The sequence below is a fragment of the Jaculus jaculus genome, chromosome 13 (genome assembly GCF_020740685.1).
Source record: "Jaculus jaculus isolate mJacJac1 chromosome 13, mJacJac1.mat.Y.cur, whole genome shotgun sequence".
NCBI lineage: Eukaryota > Metazoa > Chordata > Mammalia > Rodentia > Dipodidae > Jaculus > Jaculus jaculus.
The window spans coordinates 13,926,646-13,945,615 of NC_059114.1; the positions used below are offsets into that span (position 1 = coordinate 13,926,646).

General features: G+C 53.0%; 1 protein-coding gene across 2 annotated transcripts in view; it reads right to left on the minus strand.

Annotated features, from left to right (window-relative positions):
* Positions 1 to 18,345, minus strand: part of Foxn4 (forkhead box N4) — a 29,414-nt gene extending 11,069 nt beyond the window's left edge. Inside the window, exons 1-3 of one of the 2 annotated variants that reach the window (XM_004664105.2) lie at positions 18,306 to 18,345; positions 17,444 to 17,532; positions 724 to 869 (exon numbers count right to left, since the gene is read on the minus strand). In XM_004664105.2, the coding sequence (XP_004664162.2) occupies positions 724 to 869; positions 17,444 to 17,529 (232 nt within the window). In that variant the 5' untranslated portion in view covers positions 17,530 to 17,532; positions 18,306 to 18,345. Of the gene's footprint in view, positions 1 to 723; positions 870 to 17,443; positions 17,533 to 18,305 lie in introns of those variants that run through there. The other variant, XM_045133092.1, reaches the window with a different exon arrangement.
* Between the last annotated feature and the right edge of the window lie 625 nt (positions 18,346 to 18,970).

An 18,970-nucleotide genomic window follows, 5' to 3' on the forward strand; every position in this document is an offset into this window, starting at 1 on the left:
TTTTAAAAAGTCAATCAATCACTCTTGGTCCTTTACAGAAGTTTGCTGCCCCTTGCTATCCATGTTTTGCTCAAGAACAATTTGCCAAAAGAAAGAAACGCTGTCAGACACTGATACCTTTAACTCAGTCCTTTTCATGCGCTGCGGTAATTACGTGTGTTACTGCTCCTGCCATGTTCTAAGCATTTTATCTTTGAGTATTTAATCCACTTACTGGAATTACAGCTACCTGCCATTTACAGAGTACCTGTCGGGTGCCAGAATTCCCTTAGAATCCTCTAGAACAGGGAGCAGAACCCTTCTTTTGGAAAGGGCCAGGTAGCAAATATTTTAGGCTTTGCAGCCACCTGGACTCTGTCTTCCTCATTTTCTTACCATCCTTGAAAAACGTAAAATTCAGCCTCAGCACTTGCAAACACGGGCATTTGGCTGTCACTAGGGCTTGCTGATGGCACTGATGTTCACGATGTCCCGGGAAGTAGAAAGTGTGTCTTTTTTTTTTTTTTTTTTTCTCGGAGCCCTAGCTCACTCGGGGCTTGGCCAGGTGCTAAGTAAACCTAGACAACCCTATCATCTGAGAAATGGGGGATTCATTTCATTTTATAGATGTGGACAGAGGGAGGGAGGGAGGGAAAGAGAAAGACCTGCCCAGGTCCACGGGTGGCAGGGTTGGGGGTTACCCTCCTCCCCTCTCCCCAACACCCTGCCCCACCTTGAACCTACCAGGGTGCGGATGTGGCACACCGGGGCTGCCCAGGTCCATGCGGCCACTTGCCATCTGCTGTAACCGAGGCACGTCCACAGCCGTGAGCCATGACAGCGACTGCAGGTCCCCGGGGAGGTCGTCATCACCAGTGGGAGGTAGGAGCCTGAGGAGAGGAGGAAGACGCGGCCAGCTCTGGGGCTTCCCTCACCTCCCCAGGCTACTTTGGCCCCTCAACCTGCTCCTCCTCAGCCTGGGCATGGGATCCCCCCCCCCTTTGACACCTGCTCAAATCATTCCTTCCGTTACACACTGAGCACATCTTACTCCACACCTACTCCTTGTTTTAAAATATTTTTATTTATTTATTTGACAGAGAGAAACAGGGAGAGAGAGAGAAAAAAAATGAGAATGGGTACACCAGGGCCTCCAGCCACTGCAAACAAACTCCAGACGCATGTTCCCCTTGTGCATCTGGTTAATGTGGGTCCTGGGGAATCGAACCTGGGTCCTTTGGCTTTCCAGGCAAATGCCTTAGCTGCTAAGCCATCTCTCCAGCCCCACTCCTATATATGTTATTCTCATTTATATGAAAGAGAGAGAGAGAGAGAGAGAGAGAGAGAGAGAAAATGGGCACACCAGGGCCTCTAGCCATGGCAAACGAATTCCAGACGCATGGGCCACCATGTGCATTGGGCTTTATGTGGGTTCTAGGGAATCGAACCTGGGTCTTTAGGTTTTGCAGGCAAGCGCCTTAATAGCTAAGCTATCCTCTCCAGCCCACTACATTTACTCCAAATAAGCACTCATGTTCCTTGAGCACTTACAGGCCAGCCTTCTGCTGTGACAGACATTACTAATCCATCCCAGATTCTCACTGTCAGGAGTAGCTGCCTGTGATCACATGAAATTGACCTACGAGTTGCTGCTAGGGCCTTATTTTATCATATATCAATTACTGACTATTTGACATGCCATGTCCTTTTAGGTGTAAATCCATTTAAGGTCCCAGTCACCCTACCAGGCAGGGGTGCTAGTATTCTTATTTGAACATCCCAATCCAAAAATCTGACCTCTAGGTAGGTGTGTTGTATGTACCTAGAATCCTAGCAGTTGGGAAGCGGGATGTTCTCGGGTTCAGGGCTAATCTGGGCTATACAGTGAAACCTTGTTCCAAAATCCAAAAACTCAAAAAATTGAAATTTGAGGGCTGGAGAGATGGCTTAGCATTTAAAGTGCTTGCTTACAAGACCAAAGGACCCAGGTTCGATTCCTCAGGACCCATGTAAAGCCAGATTGCACAAGGTGGCGCACGTATTGGGAGTTTGTTTCAATGGCTGGAGGTCTGGTTCGCCCATTCTCTCTCTCTCTCTCTCTCTCTCTCCCTCTCTCTGCCTTTTACTCTCTCCCTCACTTTAAACTTTTTTTTTTAAATTTTTTAATTTATTTATTTGAGAGCGACAGACACAGAGAGAAAGACAGATAGAGGGAGAGAGAGAATGGGCGCGCCAGGGCTTCCAGCCTCTGCAAACGAACTCCAGACATGTGCGCCCCCTTGTGCATCTGGCTAACGTGGGACCTGGGGAACTGAGCCTCGAACCGGGGTCCTTAGGCTTCACAGGCAAGTGCTTAACCGCTAAGCCATCTCTCCAGCCCTCTCTCCCTCACTTTAATAAAGAAATAAAAATATATATTCTTAAATTTGAAGTTCAAAATGCTCCAAAATATTTCTAACGCTGGCATGATGCAGCACATGGATGAGTCTATGCTTGAGTCATTGTAGGGGGCGTGGTCAACATGCAGAAGTGGGCTGGAGAGCAGAAAGCAACTAAGGTGCTTGCTTGCAAATCCTGACAGCCCGGGTTCGGTTCCCTGGCACCTACGTAAAGGCAGATGCACAAAGTGGTTCATGTGTCTGCAGTTCATTGGCAGTGGCACCAGGCCCTGGCGTGCCCATCCTCCTCCTCTCTGTCTTTATTTGTCTCTCTACTTACAAATAAATATATAAAATTCTTAAACAAAATGTGCAGATGTGCTGAAAATGTTGCGCATATGCACAGCGAATGATGTTACACGTGAGCCCCATCTTTAGACTTGGACCTCCTCCCCAAGATAGCTCATTTTATATATGCAATCAGTCTAAAATCCAGACGCTTACCCCAGCACTCGGGAGGCAGAGGTAGGAGGATTGCTGTGAGTTCGAGGCCACCCTGAGACTACATAGTGAATTCCAGGTCAGCCTGGGCTAGAGCGAGACCCTACCTCAAAAAAAAAAAAAAAAAAAATCCAGACACTTGGAATTGGAAATGCTTGTGGCCTCACATATTTCACACAAAGGAGATGCACCCTATATTCCCATTTGCAGAAGGAAAACGGAGGCTCGGTGCATCATGGGCCACTAGCTCAAGGTCCCATGGGAGCAGGGGTCAAGGCCTCTAGCCAGAACGCTTCCCCATGGCCCAGACAGCCCCTGGAGCCTTCCCCTCCCCCAGCCCCACACACCTGCCCTCAACAGTCCTCCCCACTCATCGCTTTCCACGGGAGGAGGAAGACTACCCGTCACATTGCGCTGTGGACTCCAGAGAGGCACCCCGATTGGGGATGACTGCTTGGCAACCCCTGAAGTCCTGTGGGTCACGTGACTACAAGCCTTGTGATGGCATCTTGTGTGTGTGGTAACCGGGACAGGTACAAGGCAGAAGCCAGCACCAGTACCAGTCTATGTGATGTTGCTGGGAGTTCCACAATTTTAACTATACACTCTGAGTTTCCAACCCAGGACAGACAGAGAGAGAGAAGTGAGGGGACTCCAGCCCAGAACTGCAGCCTCTGGTTTATGATCTATCTTTCGGTGGATCCCATGGGCCTGCAGGCCTGTCCCCGCCCTCTGCTTGGTGGCCTCAAGCTCACATTCCTCCTCTTCTATTCCCCTTCCGTGTCTTGTAGGGACACAGTGAGCATTGCTGTGGCCACCTCTGCTTAGTTGCCCTGGGCCTTTGGTCTCAGCCCACAAAGCTGGCATCAGATGACTGCTGCCTGCCCCCACCATTGGCTGCCTTGGAGGAAGAAAAAAAAACAAAACATGGCTTACAAGCAGTTTGAAAACTGGCTGGCCCGTGTCAGTGTCAACAGTTGGCCCGGCTGCTGTCCGGCCGGTGGCTCCATTGTACCACAAACGACTGTTGCCCCCGCGGCACGTGGCCCCATTGTCCTGGAGCCTTCTTGTTATTGTTTCTGCGGCTGCCCGGCTGCCGCCCCTTTGGCCTGCTCATAACTCATCTATCTGAGTGGTGGCAGGCCTGGGCCATGCCATCTGTCCCCTAAGCCCTCAGAGACTATGGGGTGAGAGGGAGGGACAGAAGCTATTGTACCACCTGCTGTGGAAGGTGCCTGGCTGAGCCCACCTTCCTCCCACAGGCAGCCCACCTCCCATGGGCTGCTGGGGTGAGCCCTGCTTAGGAACCTGCCACGGCACCCCATCGCGTTGTTCTAATTGGTACTAGGGAGGCACAGAGGGGGGGCCTCGGCTGGCAGGTTTCACAAGACAGGGATACCACAAAACCCCTGGTCACCAACAGGGAGCCAAATCTCTGGCAATAATGAATGTAGTCGGCAGTATGTGTCCTGGCGGGAGCTTGGGCTCAGGAATCTAATCCTGGTTTTCCCTTAAGGCCCTGACTTGACCTCCCCGAGCCTCGGCTTTTTCATTCTCATAATACGGGTCTCTGCTCCTATGTCCCTGGATGTTACGAGCACTGGAGGATTGCGTATGAGCCCTCTGGACCGTGTCTGGTTCCCATCGAAGGCCATGTGTGCATTTCTATAGCTGCCATTAATGCGGATGCTCACGTTAACGACACCATGAAGGGTCGCTGGGTCCCCAGGGCTCTGCAAACACAGGAAAGTTTTGGCGTTTGGAGGGGGGCGGTCACACAGACCTGCCACTGTCCACTTCCAGTGACTGAGCATTCCCTGGGTGTCGGGTCCTGGGTTATGTGGCATCCCCATTCTACACATGGAGCAACTGAGTCCTGAGCTGCCTCCTCCAGGCTGAGCTAACTTCCCACGGGGGACTGCTCAAGCGAACACAGAGAGCCACACAGAGAGCAGTGGCATATACCTTCGGTCCCATCACTGGGAGGCAGAGGTAGGAGGATCGTTGTGAGTTCCAGGCCAGCCTGAGACTGCAGAGTGAGTTCTAGGTCAGCTTGGGCTAGAGTGACATCCTACCTCGAAAGAGAGAGAGAGAGAAAGTGAGAGAGAGAGAGAGAGAGAGAGAGAGAGAGAGAGAGAGAGGACACACAGAGATTATATATAAGAGCTGGGCAGGTGGCATGGTGGAATCTGCATCCCCATCTTACATTTAAAAAAAAATCTTAATTTTTATTTATTTATTTGTCAGAGAAAGAGGGAGAGAGAGAGAGAGACAGAGAGAGAGAGAGAGAGAGAGAGAGAGAGAGAGAATGAGCACAACAGGGCCCTCCAGCCAATCCAAACGAACTCCAGATATGTGCGCCCCCATTGTGCATCTGGCTTATGTGGGTCCTGGGGAATTGAAACTGGGTTCTTTGGCTTTGCAGGCAAACACCTTAACTGCTAAGCCATCCCTCCAGTACCCCCTCGTCACTTTTTTTTTTTTGAGGTAGGGTCTCACTTTGGCCCAGGCTGACCTGGAAATCACTATGTAGTCTCAGTGTAGCCTCAAACTCAAGGCGATCCTCTTACCTCTGCCTCCCGAGTGCTAGGATTAAAGGCGTGCGCCACCACGACCAGCTTCCATCTCACTTTTTAAAAAGTATTTATTATTCATTTACAAGCAGAGGGGGAGATCCACAGACAGAGAGAGTATAGAGAGAATGGTCACGCCAGGGCCTCCAGCCACTGCGAACAGATTCCAGGATGCACGTGCCACTTTGCGCATCTGGCTTTACATGGGCGCTGGGGAATCGAACCAGGGCTGTTAGGCTTTGCAGGCAAGTGCCCAAACCACTAAGCCATCTCTCCAACCCTGTGCCCCCATCTCTGTGACTAGCATTGCTTTCCTGTGCCCCTTGCACTGAGAGGTGCACAGTCTCCCGCTATGCCCCTACCAGCAGACTGGCACACCAGCATAGCCTCATCCCTGTGTCTTTGGGGTCGCTGTTCCTCCCGGCCAGGCTTGACCTTCCTGGCCCTGTCTCCCCCTACATGATCACAGCCATCTTCGGACCCCTTTACCTTAAAATGTCCCCTCAGGGTTCAACTGACTGAACCGTCAAATGGCCTCGGGATCCCAGCTGGAGAAGGTGTCACTGGTTTCCCAGTCACGTCTAGGACAGGATCACCAGGCTTCTGGTTTCCCTGTGGACTCCTGAGTCTACTTGCCCACAACCCACACTCAGGGACTCTCTGTCCAGAGTGCCCTCCACTCCTCTCCTGGAGCCCTTACCCTCCCAGGGACATATGGAGGATTCGTGGCCTTGTGTGCAGTCTACCTGAACCCGTATCACCCTCCCCAAGAGAGGATGTGTCTATCAGGTCCAACAGGTTTGGAGCTATCTTCTGTCCCCTGGAGTCCTTCCTTGTCAAAGCCCCAGAAAGGGTTCAGAGAGCAGAAGGGGAAATTGACACTGGATCAGTAAAAGGAAAACAAAAAGTCCCTTTGTATGTAACTGAGGTGATCAGGGGTGAAATCCGGGTCTTTCTGACCCCATCATTCCTGTAGCGCTCTTGGCAGACAGCCAGGTGTTCTCTGGAGGAGACGTCTCTACTTGAGCCTGGGTTTCTTAGCCGGGGCCATGCCAACCAACAAGTCCCAGGGGAGCTGGTGAAAATACAGATGGTGCCCTGCTTGGATGCTGAAGTTTCATCCCTGGGACCTTCAACTTTACTCTGGGAGAGGGGAGCGTGTGCGTGCGCCCGTGGGAGCAGGGTGGGGGACAAGACAACTTAGGGCCCATTGGCCAGGACTCAAGCTAAGCGTAGGCTTTAATGGGACAGACCTGGGCTCAAGTCCTTGTTATGACCCTGGAAGCATGACCTTGGGCCAGGTCGCTGAATCTCTATCCCCTGGGCTGTTGTGGGCAGTCATCTTTGGGCATGGGTCTGTCCCGTTGTGTCTTCTCAAGTGGGTTTGCCACTCGTGTTGGGAGTTGGCAGCACCACCTCCCCCCACCCCCCGCTGCCTTAGACATCCCTGAAGATCTGCTCCTCCTTCTGCCACGCCTCAAGCTAGAAATGTCTGCCTTGTCCCTGGGGCAGATCACTGTAAGGGGAGTCCACTGGCTCACGTCCCTGCCTCTGGACTCCCTGCCTTCAGGTTTCTCATCCCCATGCATCACAGGGACCCAGGACCCGGGCGTGACACACCGGGATCTCAATGGGAGGATCTCATTCGCACTGTGTAGCCCTCATGGCCTAGCGCAGAGGCTCCGCCTGAAGCTCTCCCATTCAGGATGGTGCCTCATGCCCAGCCTCGCTCTCTGCTGGCGCTTCATTTCAGACTATAACCTACAGGCCCAGGGCATTGTTACAGGGAAAGATTCCTTTGTTCAGGAGCAACCGTGGCTTCAGCCATCAGCTCTTGGAAGAACACTTAATCCCTTGGCCTTGGACTTCCCACCTGTAAAATGGGCAAGAGTGATAACAGCAATGTCATCTGAAACCCACAGGCCTGGCATTGCAGATGTGGCAATGAAGTGGCTTTGTAATCTACCCTGCCATCATGAGAGGTTTGGGAATATTCTAGAAGAGGGTGCTCAAGATAGAGAGGGGCAGGGGAGAAGGAGAGAGGCAGGCAGAGAGGCAGACAGAAAAGGAGAGAGAGAGAGGCAAAGACCCTATGCCAGGGTCCAGACTGGCCTTTGCTGCTGCTAGACAAAGGATACTTGCAACTTGAAGGCAAAGGCGTGGAAACCAGCTGGACCCTGGGGTTTCCCAGACTTTATCCGCTCACTCTATCTGGCTCTGGCTCCTCTGTTTCTGGGAGAAGAGAAAAGCCAGGCCCTGTTGGCTGGGGTTCCCCCGTGCCACTGATGCTGGCCTGCCTACCTGGGCCCAGTTCCCCATGAAGTTATGTTACTCCTTTAACTGCATCAAAAAAGGAAGTGTCTTTAGTTCCCAAGGTCCTAGTTAGCTTGCAAAGGGCTAGTCCCAAATGCAGCCATTTCAACTTAAATTCATTAAAATGACATGAAATTGGGAGATTCCATTCCTTGACACAAACCCCCTCCCAGCCACGTTTACAGCTCTCAATACTTGGTAGCATGGATACAATGTCTCCACCATCACCAAGTGGCAATAATCTAGAACATTCTTTTCAACCCCCATAGAAAAATTGGTGGTACTCTATATTGTTTGGCATGTTTATATGTGCTCATGTGTGTAATAGGCATGTTTATGTATATCTGGGTGCACATATGAGCAAGTGTGCACATGGAGGCCAGGGTTCAACAATGAGTGTCTTCTTCAATCCCTCTCTACCTTGTTCTTTGAGATAGGGTCTCTCACTGAACCCAAAGCTCACCCATTTGGCTAACCTAGCTAGCCAATGAACCACAGGGATTCTCCTATGTTCACCTACCCCACACTGGGATTACAGGTATGTGCTGCTCCACCCGGCATTTTACATGGGTACTGGAGATCTGAACTCAGGTCTTCAAGCACAGCAAGCACTTTGCTCACTAAACCATCTCCCCAGTCTCTGGTGACACTTTTATATTGCCTTTAAAGAAGGAGAAAATCTGGTTTAGGTTTGGAGCTTTAAGGGGCTAGGCTCATGGGATTTTGAGCTTTAATTTGTTTCATTATAAAACATCCCCTTGGGGCTAGAGAAATGGCTCAGTGGTTAAGGCTCCTGCCCACAAAGCCCAACCACCCAGATTCCATTCCCCGGTACCCACATAAAGCCAGATACGCAGAGTGGCACATGCCCCTGGAGTTCATTTGCAATGACTGGAGACCTTGGTGCCCCCATTCTCTCGCTCTCTGTCTCTTTTCTATCTCTTTCTACTTGAAAATAAATAAATAAGTAAATAAAGAGGCCCCCCTTATCCACCGTCACCCACTCCACCTCCAGCAAACAGCATATGTACTGGCAGAGCTCTGTGAAAACGGGAGCTGGGCACAGGGCAATGCAGAGCTGGGGGCTCAGCATCTACAGCTCAAGCCAGAGACCAGGGGCCAGCTGTCAGGCCCCTGCGGGACGAACAAGCCAAGAGTCCTACAGAGCCCTTCCCATGCAAAGACCTTGGGACTGTGGGATCTGTCTCCTGGAAATCCTGGCTACAACTCTAACATCCCATCACCATGGGTCATTCTTCCTGCCCTGGGCCTCAGTTTCCCCATGCGTACAATGGAAATAATAATAATAGATGCCCTGAAGTGTCTTCTGAGAAGATGGTAATGGCTCGCTGGGCCTCAGATCAGGAGGAAGCACCCCGTTTTCTGCTGAAAAGCAGGTGTATTGGATCAGGAGTCTGTGGGGTAACCTTTTGTCAAACTCTGAGGGAGATCTGTCACTTGTAGGGAGTCCCCATTCATGACTAAAGAACATTTTGGATAAAAAGACGATCAAAAGAAATGCCTGGAGGCTGGAGAGATGGCTCAGCAGTTAAGGCTCTTGCCTGCATAGCCTAAGGACCAGGGTTTAACTCCCTAGTACCCACGAGAAGCCAGATGCACAAAGTGGCTAATGCACCTGGAGTTTTTGGCAGCTGCAGGCCCTGGTGCATCTATTTTCTCTCTGTGTCTCTCTTCTATCTTTCCTTGCTTGCAAATAAATAGAGGGAAAAGATTTTAAAGACACGCCTGGCGCCCCAGAGTCCTATTTTGAATTTAGTGGCTTCACGGCTACCCCTTCTCCCCCGGAGCACACCTTGTCACGTCTTGCCACACATACTGTCCCTTACTAATTAGTGCACACACATTCAGAGACAAATGGTTGCCTCTGTCACGGGAAGGGTGAGGTCAAGCCAGGCGAGCTTGCCAGAGCAGCGGCAACCCCAGCAGGTCCCACCTGGCCCTCGGGGGGCCACAGTTTCCCCGTCTTAAATGCCACAAGGGCATGAGCCCCTTCTATCTCTGTGAGCCTAGCGCTGTGACCCATGGCCTTTGGGGACTGAGACGGGGGTGGGGGAGAACCATCTTGTGCTGGGTGCTGAAGACTGTGGTCACATTCTGAAGGTGTCACTGCAAGACATGCCTGCGGTAGGGGCACCTTGACAGGGCTGGAAACAAGTCAACATTGGGTTCATGGAGGACCCGCACTGGCTGTGGGTAGCATCACACGGAGGGCTGGGGTCCCGGACTGAGGAAAGAGTTGAGCGCATTCAGACTCAGTTCTCGGCTTCCTGGCTGCAAGCACAGTGTGAGCCGTTGTCTTGAGCTCCTGCCGCCATGCCTTTCCCACCACACTACCCCGCCCGCACCCTTGCACTGTCAAACAAAGTAAGCCCTTCCTTAAGCTGCTGCTTGTGGAGCTGGAGACGCGGCTCAGCGGTTAAGGCACTTGCCTGCAAAGCCTAACGGCCTGGGTTTGATTCCCCAGAACCCATGTAAAGCTGCATGCATCAAATGGCGCCTGTGTCTGGAGATCATTTGCGGTGGCTGGAGGCCCTGGCGCTCCTATTCTGTCTTTCTTCTCTCTACCTCTCTCTGCTTGCAAATAAGTAAATAAAACTATGTTTAGGGCTGGAGAGATGGCTTAGCGGTTGAACGATTGCCTGTGAAGCCTAAGGACCCCGGTTCGAGGCTCGGTTCTCCAGGTCCCACGTTAGCCAGATGCACAAGGGGGCGCACGCGTCTGGAGTTCGTTTGCAGAGGCTGGAAGCCCTGGCGCGCCCATTCTCTCTCTCTCCCTCTATCTGTCCTTCTCTCTGTGTCTGTCACTCTCAAATAAATAAATAAATAAAAAAATAAAGTGGTGATGCACGCCTTTAAAAAAAAAAGAAAAAAAAACTATGTTTAAAAGAAAAATAATGCCTCTTGTCATGTATTTGATCACAACAAGTAAACAGGGCCAGAACCGGAACCGGGAAAATCAACATCAGAATCGCCCTCTGCCCTCCGTGAGTCGCGATCTCGAGTGCTAACGTAAGCGCTATCCTTGCCCATGTTACTTCTGGCCCATTCTAAGTTGTGTTCAGAGGTCCTGAGCACACCAGATCCTACCCTCTGCCACAGCCCCCGGCCAGGGAGCTCACTACAGGGCCTACATCGCCCTCTCTGGGACATGGCCTTGAGTTGTTACCAGCGCAGCCTTTGGCGTGGGTCAAGCTTGGCTCAAATCCAAGCAAGGTGCTTCCCATCCTGTCCATGAGACTTGTCTGTGGGCCTTCTATCCTGTCTCCCAGGCATGGTGACGACCAGACTTAGAAATAATTCCCGGGGTGGGATAGGGGGTTGGAGGGATGGCTTAGCGGTTAAGGTGCTTGCCTGCAAGTCCAAAGGACCCAGGTTCAATTCCCCAGGCCCCATGTAAGCCAAATGCACAAGGGGGAGGGGCTGTACACATTTGGAGTTCGTTTGCAGTGGCTGGAGGCCCTGGCGCGCCCATCCCTCTCTCATTCTCTTCCTGCCTATTTCTCTCCCTCTCTCTCAAATAAATAAATAAAATAATTTTTTTAAATGTTCAAGAAATAATACAGGGCCCTCCCTGCAGGTGGCAGTGGTTTACAGGACTGGGATGTCCTATAAGCAATAGGGGTTTGCCAGCACCCTCCCCCCACCCCCCACCCCACTGTGGGTCCTTCCTGTGAGAGCCCAGCAGAACATGAAACATTTTACAATGAGGTATTTGTGTATACACGTTTCTAGACCTTCCTGGTCTAGCCCAAAAGGTCTAGGAAACCCTGTCGTTCAACATCCCATGGGCATCTCTTACACACCTGTCAGTATTAGAAATGGAGGAAGAACTGACCAGCCCCAACCTGCCCAGTTTCCACACGGCCTCCCCCAGAAAGCCTTCTCAGATGGGTCCCGTATCCCTCCACCCTCTCTCCCAGGCTTGAAGCAGTTGAGGTTCTCTCTCTGTTCTTCTCTGTGCCTCCCTGTTAGCTGCTGAATACCTGTGGGGCAAAGACAGGACCAGAGCGACCTGCCAGCCTTTCATTCTTTTACATAATAAATATTTATCTCCCTGCCCATCCCCGCCGCATCATCCCACGTAGCGGCTGTAAAAATGAACACAGTCACTTGAGGACCTCCAGAGGTGTCTGTCCACGGAACACATAGTTTCTGCAGGGATCTTTGCCTACGTGGCTGAGTCCAGAGCCCACGCTGGCGCATCTATCTTGGGTCACTTTCAAGTTAGCATTACAATTACGTGGAGGAAGAAACATCCCGCCCGGGTACAAATCCCATCTCAACCCCGTTGTGGCTATGGGACTTGGGGTAAGTGGCGCCATCTCTCCCTGCCTCCGTTTTCCCATCCATAAAATGGAATCCTGCTTCTCGGGACCAGGCAGATGTGAAGGGGGGATCAGGGCCTTGCAGGGTGGGTTCTCAGAATGCATGACTTCCTCATGCCCCGCTGCCTCCACTGCTCCTGCCTTGGGTGACCACCAGCAGGGGCTTGTTCCCAGCTCTCCTCCCTCGCCTACAAGGATGGGCTACTGCCTTCCTGAGACGTGGTTGGTAAGAAAGTATTACATTGTTACAAACCGATCTTGTTTCCAATCCATTATATAAAAAAGGCTTAAGTGAAGCAGGGCGGTGTTGCCCTAGCTAACATACCCTTCATCATATCTTTTGTAACCATTTACAGGAAGAAGAAAATTAAATGCTACTTAGCAAGCTCAGACATTCTTATGGGGAGCGGGGAAGGGCGGGGCAGGAGTGAGCGCACTGTGAAATGATTTGATTAGGAGCTTTGAGGGAAAATCTTTTCTAGAACAATGGCTGGCTTGAGGGGTGGGTGGGCGAGGGTGTGCATGTGTTTCTGAGGCGTAACATCGTGTGACTGAACCTCAGAAGGCTACCTCCCTTCCTTTCTCATAAGGTACTGGGGAGGCTGCCCTACCCATCTTGAGTTGGGGAGCTATAAAGACGTTGTGATGGTTACTGCCTCCGCAGGTGTCCCCTTAGGAAGTTATAGCCGATGGGTGGCACCTCCGGATGTGGGGCTCACTGTCCCCAACCCCACACAGCACAAAGTTCAGGAAGTTCCCCGTCACTGCTGCCTTTCCATGGGCACACAATTGGGCATGTGGTATTTGTCTGTCCGTCCATCATTCCATCCATCCATCCAAACAATATTAAGTATTTACCGTGTGCCCAGCACTGCAATTTACAGATGAGAAAAACCGCCATCCAGAGAGGAGGAGGCACTTCTCCAAGGTCATCTCACTTTTCTAGGGCAGACCCTGGGATTTGGGGGAAGCATACATCGGGGGCACCCTTAAAGCAGGCACGGATCCAAGGGCCCCACTGGCTGCCTCCCCTCTCTCACCCAAGGCTTCCATTTCCCACGCGGCAGCAGGACGGAGCCGGGCCTGGCCTCACTGCCCGCTTGTCTGTAGATGGAGACAATGCCAGCGCTGGGCTCAGGATTGTCCCCGTGACGTGACATGGCGTATCGCACTTGCTTGGGCTCAGCAGGTGCTGGCCACCCAGGCGATGCTTAAGAACCCTATTTTCTCAGCATTTCTGAGGGGCGTTTCCTCCCACCCTCGGAGCTAAGGAGAAAGCCAGCTAAGCCTCGTGATGCAGAACGCTGCCTGTTCCCGCAGTGCCCCGCCAGGTCAGAACTGCCACGGGTCTCTTGCTTTGCTGTCCTCCACTCGGCAGAGAGACTCCCCGGAGATCGCCCCAGGACTGGGCTGCGCCTGCCTGCGGCCCCGCCTTCCCCGCACATAGGTATTGAAAGTTAACGGCCAAGCTGGTCCCAGGGGAGGGAGCACCAGGCAGCTGCGGACGGTCGGCTCCGGGGGCCCCACCATGGCCAGACTGCCGGGCTGAGTGGTCCCCCGAGCGGTCTCTAGAGATTTAGGAGGGCAAATGAGAAGCCCAGAAACAATCTCCTGGGCTACTATTCAGGGGGGAGAAAACAATAGGGGCTCACTGCATGCTCATAACACCTTCTTCCCCTCCCCACCCTAGCAAGAGCTCTGTTCCATCCCGGGCATAGAGGCCTCCCAGCAGCAAACTCCCACGGACAGTTCCATTTTACAAAGAAACTTCGGCTCGCAGAGGGCAGTGACTTCTCCAGGATCACACAGCAGTGCATGCATCTATGGACCATGCATTCTGTTCCAGCCCTTATGTTCCTCACACATGAGCTGCAGAGCTGGGGTCACAATACTGTCAGGGTGTGGTGCCCTCAGGAGCCAGTCCGCACTTGGCCTGGCACTACTGCATCATCTTTTTGTTTCTTTTTTCTTTCTTTCTTTTTTTTTTTTCCCTGAGGTAAGCCCAACAAACAGATTGGCCTTTTTTATGTGAAAGGGGGGAGGGGAGGCATGCCAGGGCCTCCAGCCACTGCAATGGAACTCCAGATGCGTGTGCCCCTTTGTGCACGTGTGCGACCTTGCACACTTGCATCACCTTGTGCGTCTGGCTTACGTAGGATCTGCAGAGTCGAATATGAGTCCTCAGGCTTTGCAGGCAAGCTCCTTAACTGCTAAGCCATCTCTCCAGTCCAATGGCATCATCTTATTAAAGCAGTTAACCTGGCTGAGCCTTCAGACTGACACAAAGTACTGTCCTCATGTGATGTTTGGGGCTCTATGCTGACAGTGGGGTTCAGGAATGGTGGGAGGTACAGAGCAAAGGGCCCTCACCTGCCACAGCGAGTATCACTGTTTGACTGCCTTTGAATTCCCTGGGAAGAACGTGAGGGCAGATGGCGAGATGGCTTAGAGGTTAAGCGCTTGCCTGTGAAGCCTAAGGACCCCGGTTCGAGGCTCAGTTCCCCAGGTCCCACGTTAGCCAGATGCACAAGGGGGCGCGCGCGTCTGGAGTTCATTTCCAGGGGCTGAAGGCCCTGGTGCGTCCATTCTCTCTCTATCTGCCTCTTTCACTCTCTCTCTGTCGCTCTCAAATAAGTAAAAAATAAACAGCAATAATAAAAAAAAAAAAAGAATATGAGGGGGCGCAGATAGAAACGGTGTGCCAGGCTGGGCACCTGTAGGCTCAACACTACTGGGGACAGACCTGCCGCCTGTCCTCCTGGCTTGTCCAACCCTACACCTTCCAGCTGGTCAGTAGTGGACTGTGCCCTGCCAAGCCCCCAAGGGATTGAAGTGTCTGCCCTGCCCTGGTGTTTGAGAGAAGCAGCACCCACTGCCACAGATGGTTTGTGGGCTGAGTGGCCCGGACGCGCCTATTGGTCCTGAGCCTGGTGGGCATCCTCAGTGGCCAGCATGTGGGTCCTCGGGTTCAGAGATTTCACCCAACTCCCCACCCCACCAGAGGTCCACCCTGGCTTCAGCTCCACAAATTTCAGCAGGCCTAAGTGACCACAATGACGCCCACGACTAGGTACAGAGCTCCTGCTCTGTCAGCTTCCTTCACTCAATCCTCCCTGTATTCCCTTAAGGGACACACGCTAATCATTCCCTTTTTTTTTTTTTTTTTTTTTTTGGTTTTTTGAGGTAGGGTCTCATTGTGGTCCAGGCTGACCTGGAATAAACTCTGTAGTCTCAGGGTGGCCTTGAACTCACGGCGATCCTCCTACCTCTGCCTCCGAGTGCTGGGATTAAAGGTGTGCGCCACCACGCCCAGCCATTCCCATTTTTAACATGAGAAGTTTGCACCAGGCTAGCTGGGCTGGGAATTGGCCCATGTCTGGCCCCTGGCAATGGCTCTAGCCTCTGAGTACCCAACATCCCAGGTTTTGTGGGACTCCTGGTGATGAGAATTCAGAATCCAAGTCCTTTGAGCTCTAATGGCCAGCTCTCCAATAGGCTTCCTGCTGGGAGGGCTGTGCTGAATCCACACTCACCGCCTGCTGTTCTCCAACTCCTGAGAGGCAGCTTTCTTTGTTTTTTTGTTTTTGTTTTTTGAGGTAGGGTCTCACTCTGACCCAGGCTGACCTGGAATTCACTATGTAGCCTCAGGCTGGCCTCGAACTCATGGTGATCCTCCTACCTCTGCCTCCCGAGGGCTGGGATTAAAGGTGTGTGTCACCTCTCCTGGCTCTGGGGGCAGCTTCTGGTATCCCCCTTGCACACACTAGGGCTCAGAGGTGACATTGCTCAGGATCGGAGAACTGGCAAGTGGCAGGGCAGACATGATTTAGTTGTCATAACTGGCTTGGCATGGGTACTCTTGTGTCCCCATTGTACAGAGGAGAAAATGGAGGTCGGTCTGTCAGAGAACTCCACATAGCCAGAGAAGCTGGGTTTGGAACAGACCCTGGACCCAAGCTGATCACGGTCACAAGACACAACCCCTCCCATATTATTATTGTGGAGGAAGGCCAGAAGTCCGGGATTGTGTGATGCTGGGAAAAGCTCTTCCGTTTCTCTGGGCCAGGGTTTTCCTGCCTCATGGCAGGGCTCAATGGAACAGTCTCCTGGACTGAGAGACGTTTGGGGGGTGGGGGAGGGTGAATTGTATGTACCACCCCACTGCACGCTGCAGGCTTCCTGCAAACATCTGTTTGAATCTGTGGCCTCGTTTGGATCGAGAAGGCAGCCTCCCTCTAATTGGGGGCTGCTCCCTGCCCAGCAGGCATTGCTCATGCTGCAGGGGCCCCATGAGGGTGGGGGGACAGGCAGCGCCTCGGTAAACAGGGTTGATCAGAGGTGACAGCCTGCTCCTCCCAGGGCAACCCTGGTCCTTCCTCAAACCCAGACATGGTGCCTGCTTTGGGGAGGGGGGCCTCTGGGAATCAGGTCACGGTGTCCTGGTCTCCAGGAAGAGGGACTAGGAGGAGACCCCAGGCCATCCTTTCCCTCCTCCCTCCCTCCCCCCTCCCAGTGGCTGTGTGACAGCCACGAAGGCCTTTCTCTCTGGACCTCCAGTTCTCCCAAATGTAAAAAGAAGTGATTCTTCCATCTTTGTGGTTTGAAGACAGGCAGAGACAGGCTATGAACCCGCCCCCCCCTCACTGAGACTTTGCTTTATCTTGCTTCAAGGAGTAATTTCCTTTGGCCTGACTGTCTCTTGGGACCCATGAGACCTAAAAGAGACCCTAAGATGATCTAACTCAACCCCATCACATAGTCAGGCTAAGAAGCCACAAATTCTGACTCAGGTTCAAAATTCCCCCATATCAAGGGAGGATAGAAGTCAGTTTTCCCCCCAGGAAGCTTTAGGGGACATGTCCTGGAACCCCTGCTAGGGTCATTAAGGTAAAGCAGTAGCTGCTGCCATCACCAGCATGCCTCTAACCAAGGGGGAAGGGACTTCTCTGGGAGGGGATATGAAACTGCAGTCATTTAGTGGTCCCCACTGTGCCAGGCCAAACACCAGGTACCCCTCTCAGAGAGAGCCTCTCTGACCTTGTAACTCTCCTGCATGGGGGCTGGGGAGATGGCTTAGTGGTTAAGGCGTTTGCCTGCAAAGCCTAAGGTCCCAGGTTCAATTCCCTAGGACTCACGTGAGCCAGATGCATAAGGTGGCACATGCATCTGGAGTTTAGTTGCACTGGCTGGAGGCCCTGGCACACCCATTCTCTCTTAAATAAATAAATATTTTTTTAAAAAAAAGCATTATAAAAATCACAGAACTGAAGTGACAGTTTCAGAAACCACAAACACAGCACAGAAACCCTGGAAGTTACTGCAACCTTCAGTCTGTAGTCATGGAAACCCTCACCTGTAGTCCTGTGCAGAGGGGTGGTGACTCCGCCCTGAGCTTTGAATAATTCCTGACATTATGGATTCGAGGCCAGCTTCTATCATTTCCTTGGTGGGTGGGGGGAGACAAGGAGAAAACAAGCTAGTGTCAGCCACAGCAGGGCAGGGCAGGGACCAAGTTTCCCACAATCTAGGAGGACAGCTCCCAACTCGCTGAGCATCATTCTGGGCTCCCCCATCATTCTGGGCTCCCCCGGTCACACCCCTCCCGCCCCCACCCCACCCCCTAACAATTCTACAGGGTTTCAGAAGCGATGGAAGGAAAGGGAATGAAATTCCGGATTCCTTCCAATTCATGAGGGAAGGGCAGGGGGAGGGGCAGGCTCTAGAAAGGAAATGTCAAGCTTTGGAAAACCTGCCCCTTGCAAAACATATAGTAGGATTTTATTCCCTTAAAAAAAAAATAAGTTGTATTTTCAACTGTGATGGCTTTGGGAATCAACAGGAAAAACAGACAGCTTGATGTGACCTGTGTGTTTCTCTGGGGAGCCCGATTCTCACCTCCAGAGAGTAAACAACGATCAATCCCACAGAAACACCTTCGGAAGTACCCCAAGCCTGGGTTGGAATCCAGTCCACCCCACTACCGCCATCTCGCCCCCCCCCCCAGCGCCCCTTGAAATAAACGTGTGGAGAGCGCCCCTGAACCGAACCTAGAGACCCACCAGACACTGGTCAGCTCGTCCTCCAAAATGATGGAGGGATTCGGAGGTGGAACGGGAGACCGGGGTGCCCAGGGGGTGCAGGGGGGTGGGGGTGGGCTGCGCAGTGCGGGGCGCTGCGGGGGGCGCGCGGAGCCGGCCCTGCTCAGCCTGCGGTACCTGCAGCGGGGGTCCTGGCGGGGCGGCTGCGGAGGGCGGCGGGCTGGCGGGCGGCGCCGGGGCTCCGGAGGGGGGGCTCCCTCGCGCTCGCCCCTCGCGATCCGCAATTTGGCCGCTGGGGCAGCACGAACCGTTTTTAAATTTCCCTCTCTGGAGCTGTCCAGCTCGGAGCATGCGCAGTAAGCCGTGCTGGGGGCTAGCGCTCTCTCGCGCGCTCTCTCTCTCTCTCCCTCCCTCTCTCTCTCTCTCCCTTTCCCCAAGGGTCAGCTGCAGGGCAGGGTCAAGGGGATTGCAGCGGGCGTTTCCAGCAGCAGCGAGCCTGGCACGTCCCTCAGGGGATCGGGGTGGGTGCGGGGCCGGGGGGGGGGATGTGGTTACAGGGACATCCCCCTCTTCCAACTTTGCAACACGCGTTGCGGATGATCAGCAAGATTAAGTCGTAGGGATGCTGGGGGTGGGTGGGCACTGAAAGTGGCCAGTAGCTCCCTGCGCCAGGGACCAGATGGGGGGCGGGACGTCCCCGAGCTATCCCCGAGCGCGGCGGGGCTCGGCGGCCGCCGACGGGCTTGGTGACCGACTGTGTGTGTCCCGCGGCCGTGCAGCCTGCAGCGCTCCGGGGTAGTGCGCCGGCCGGGGCCGGGGCTCTGCGGAGCCGTTGGGGACAA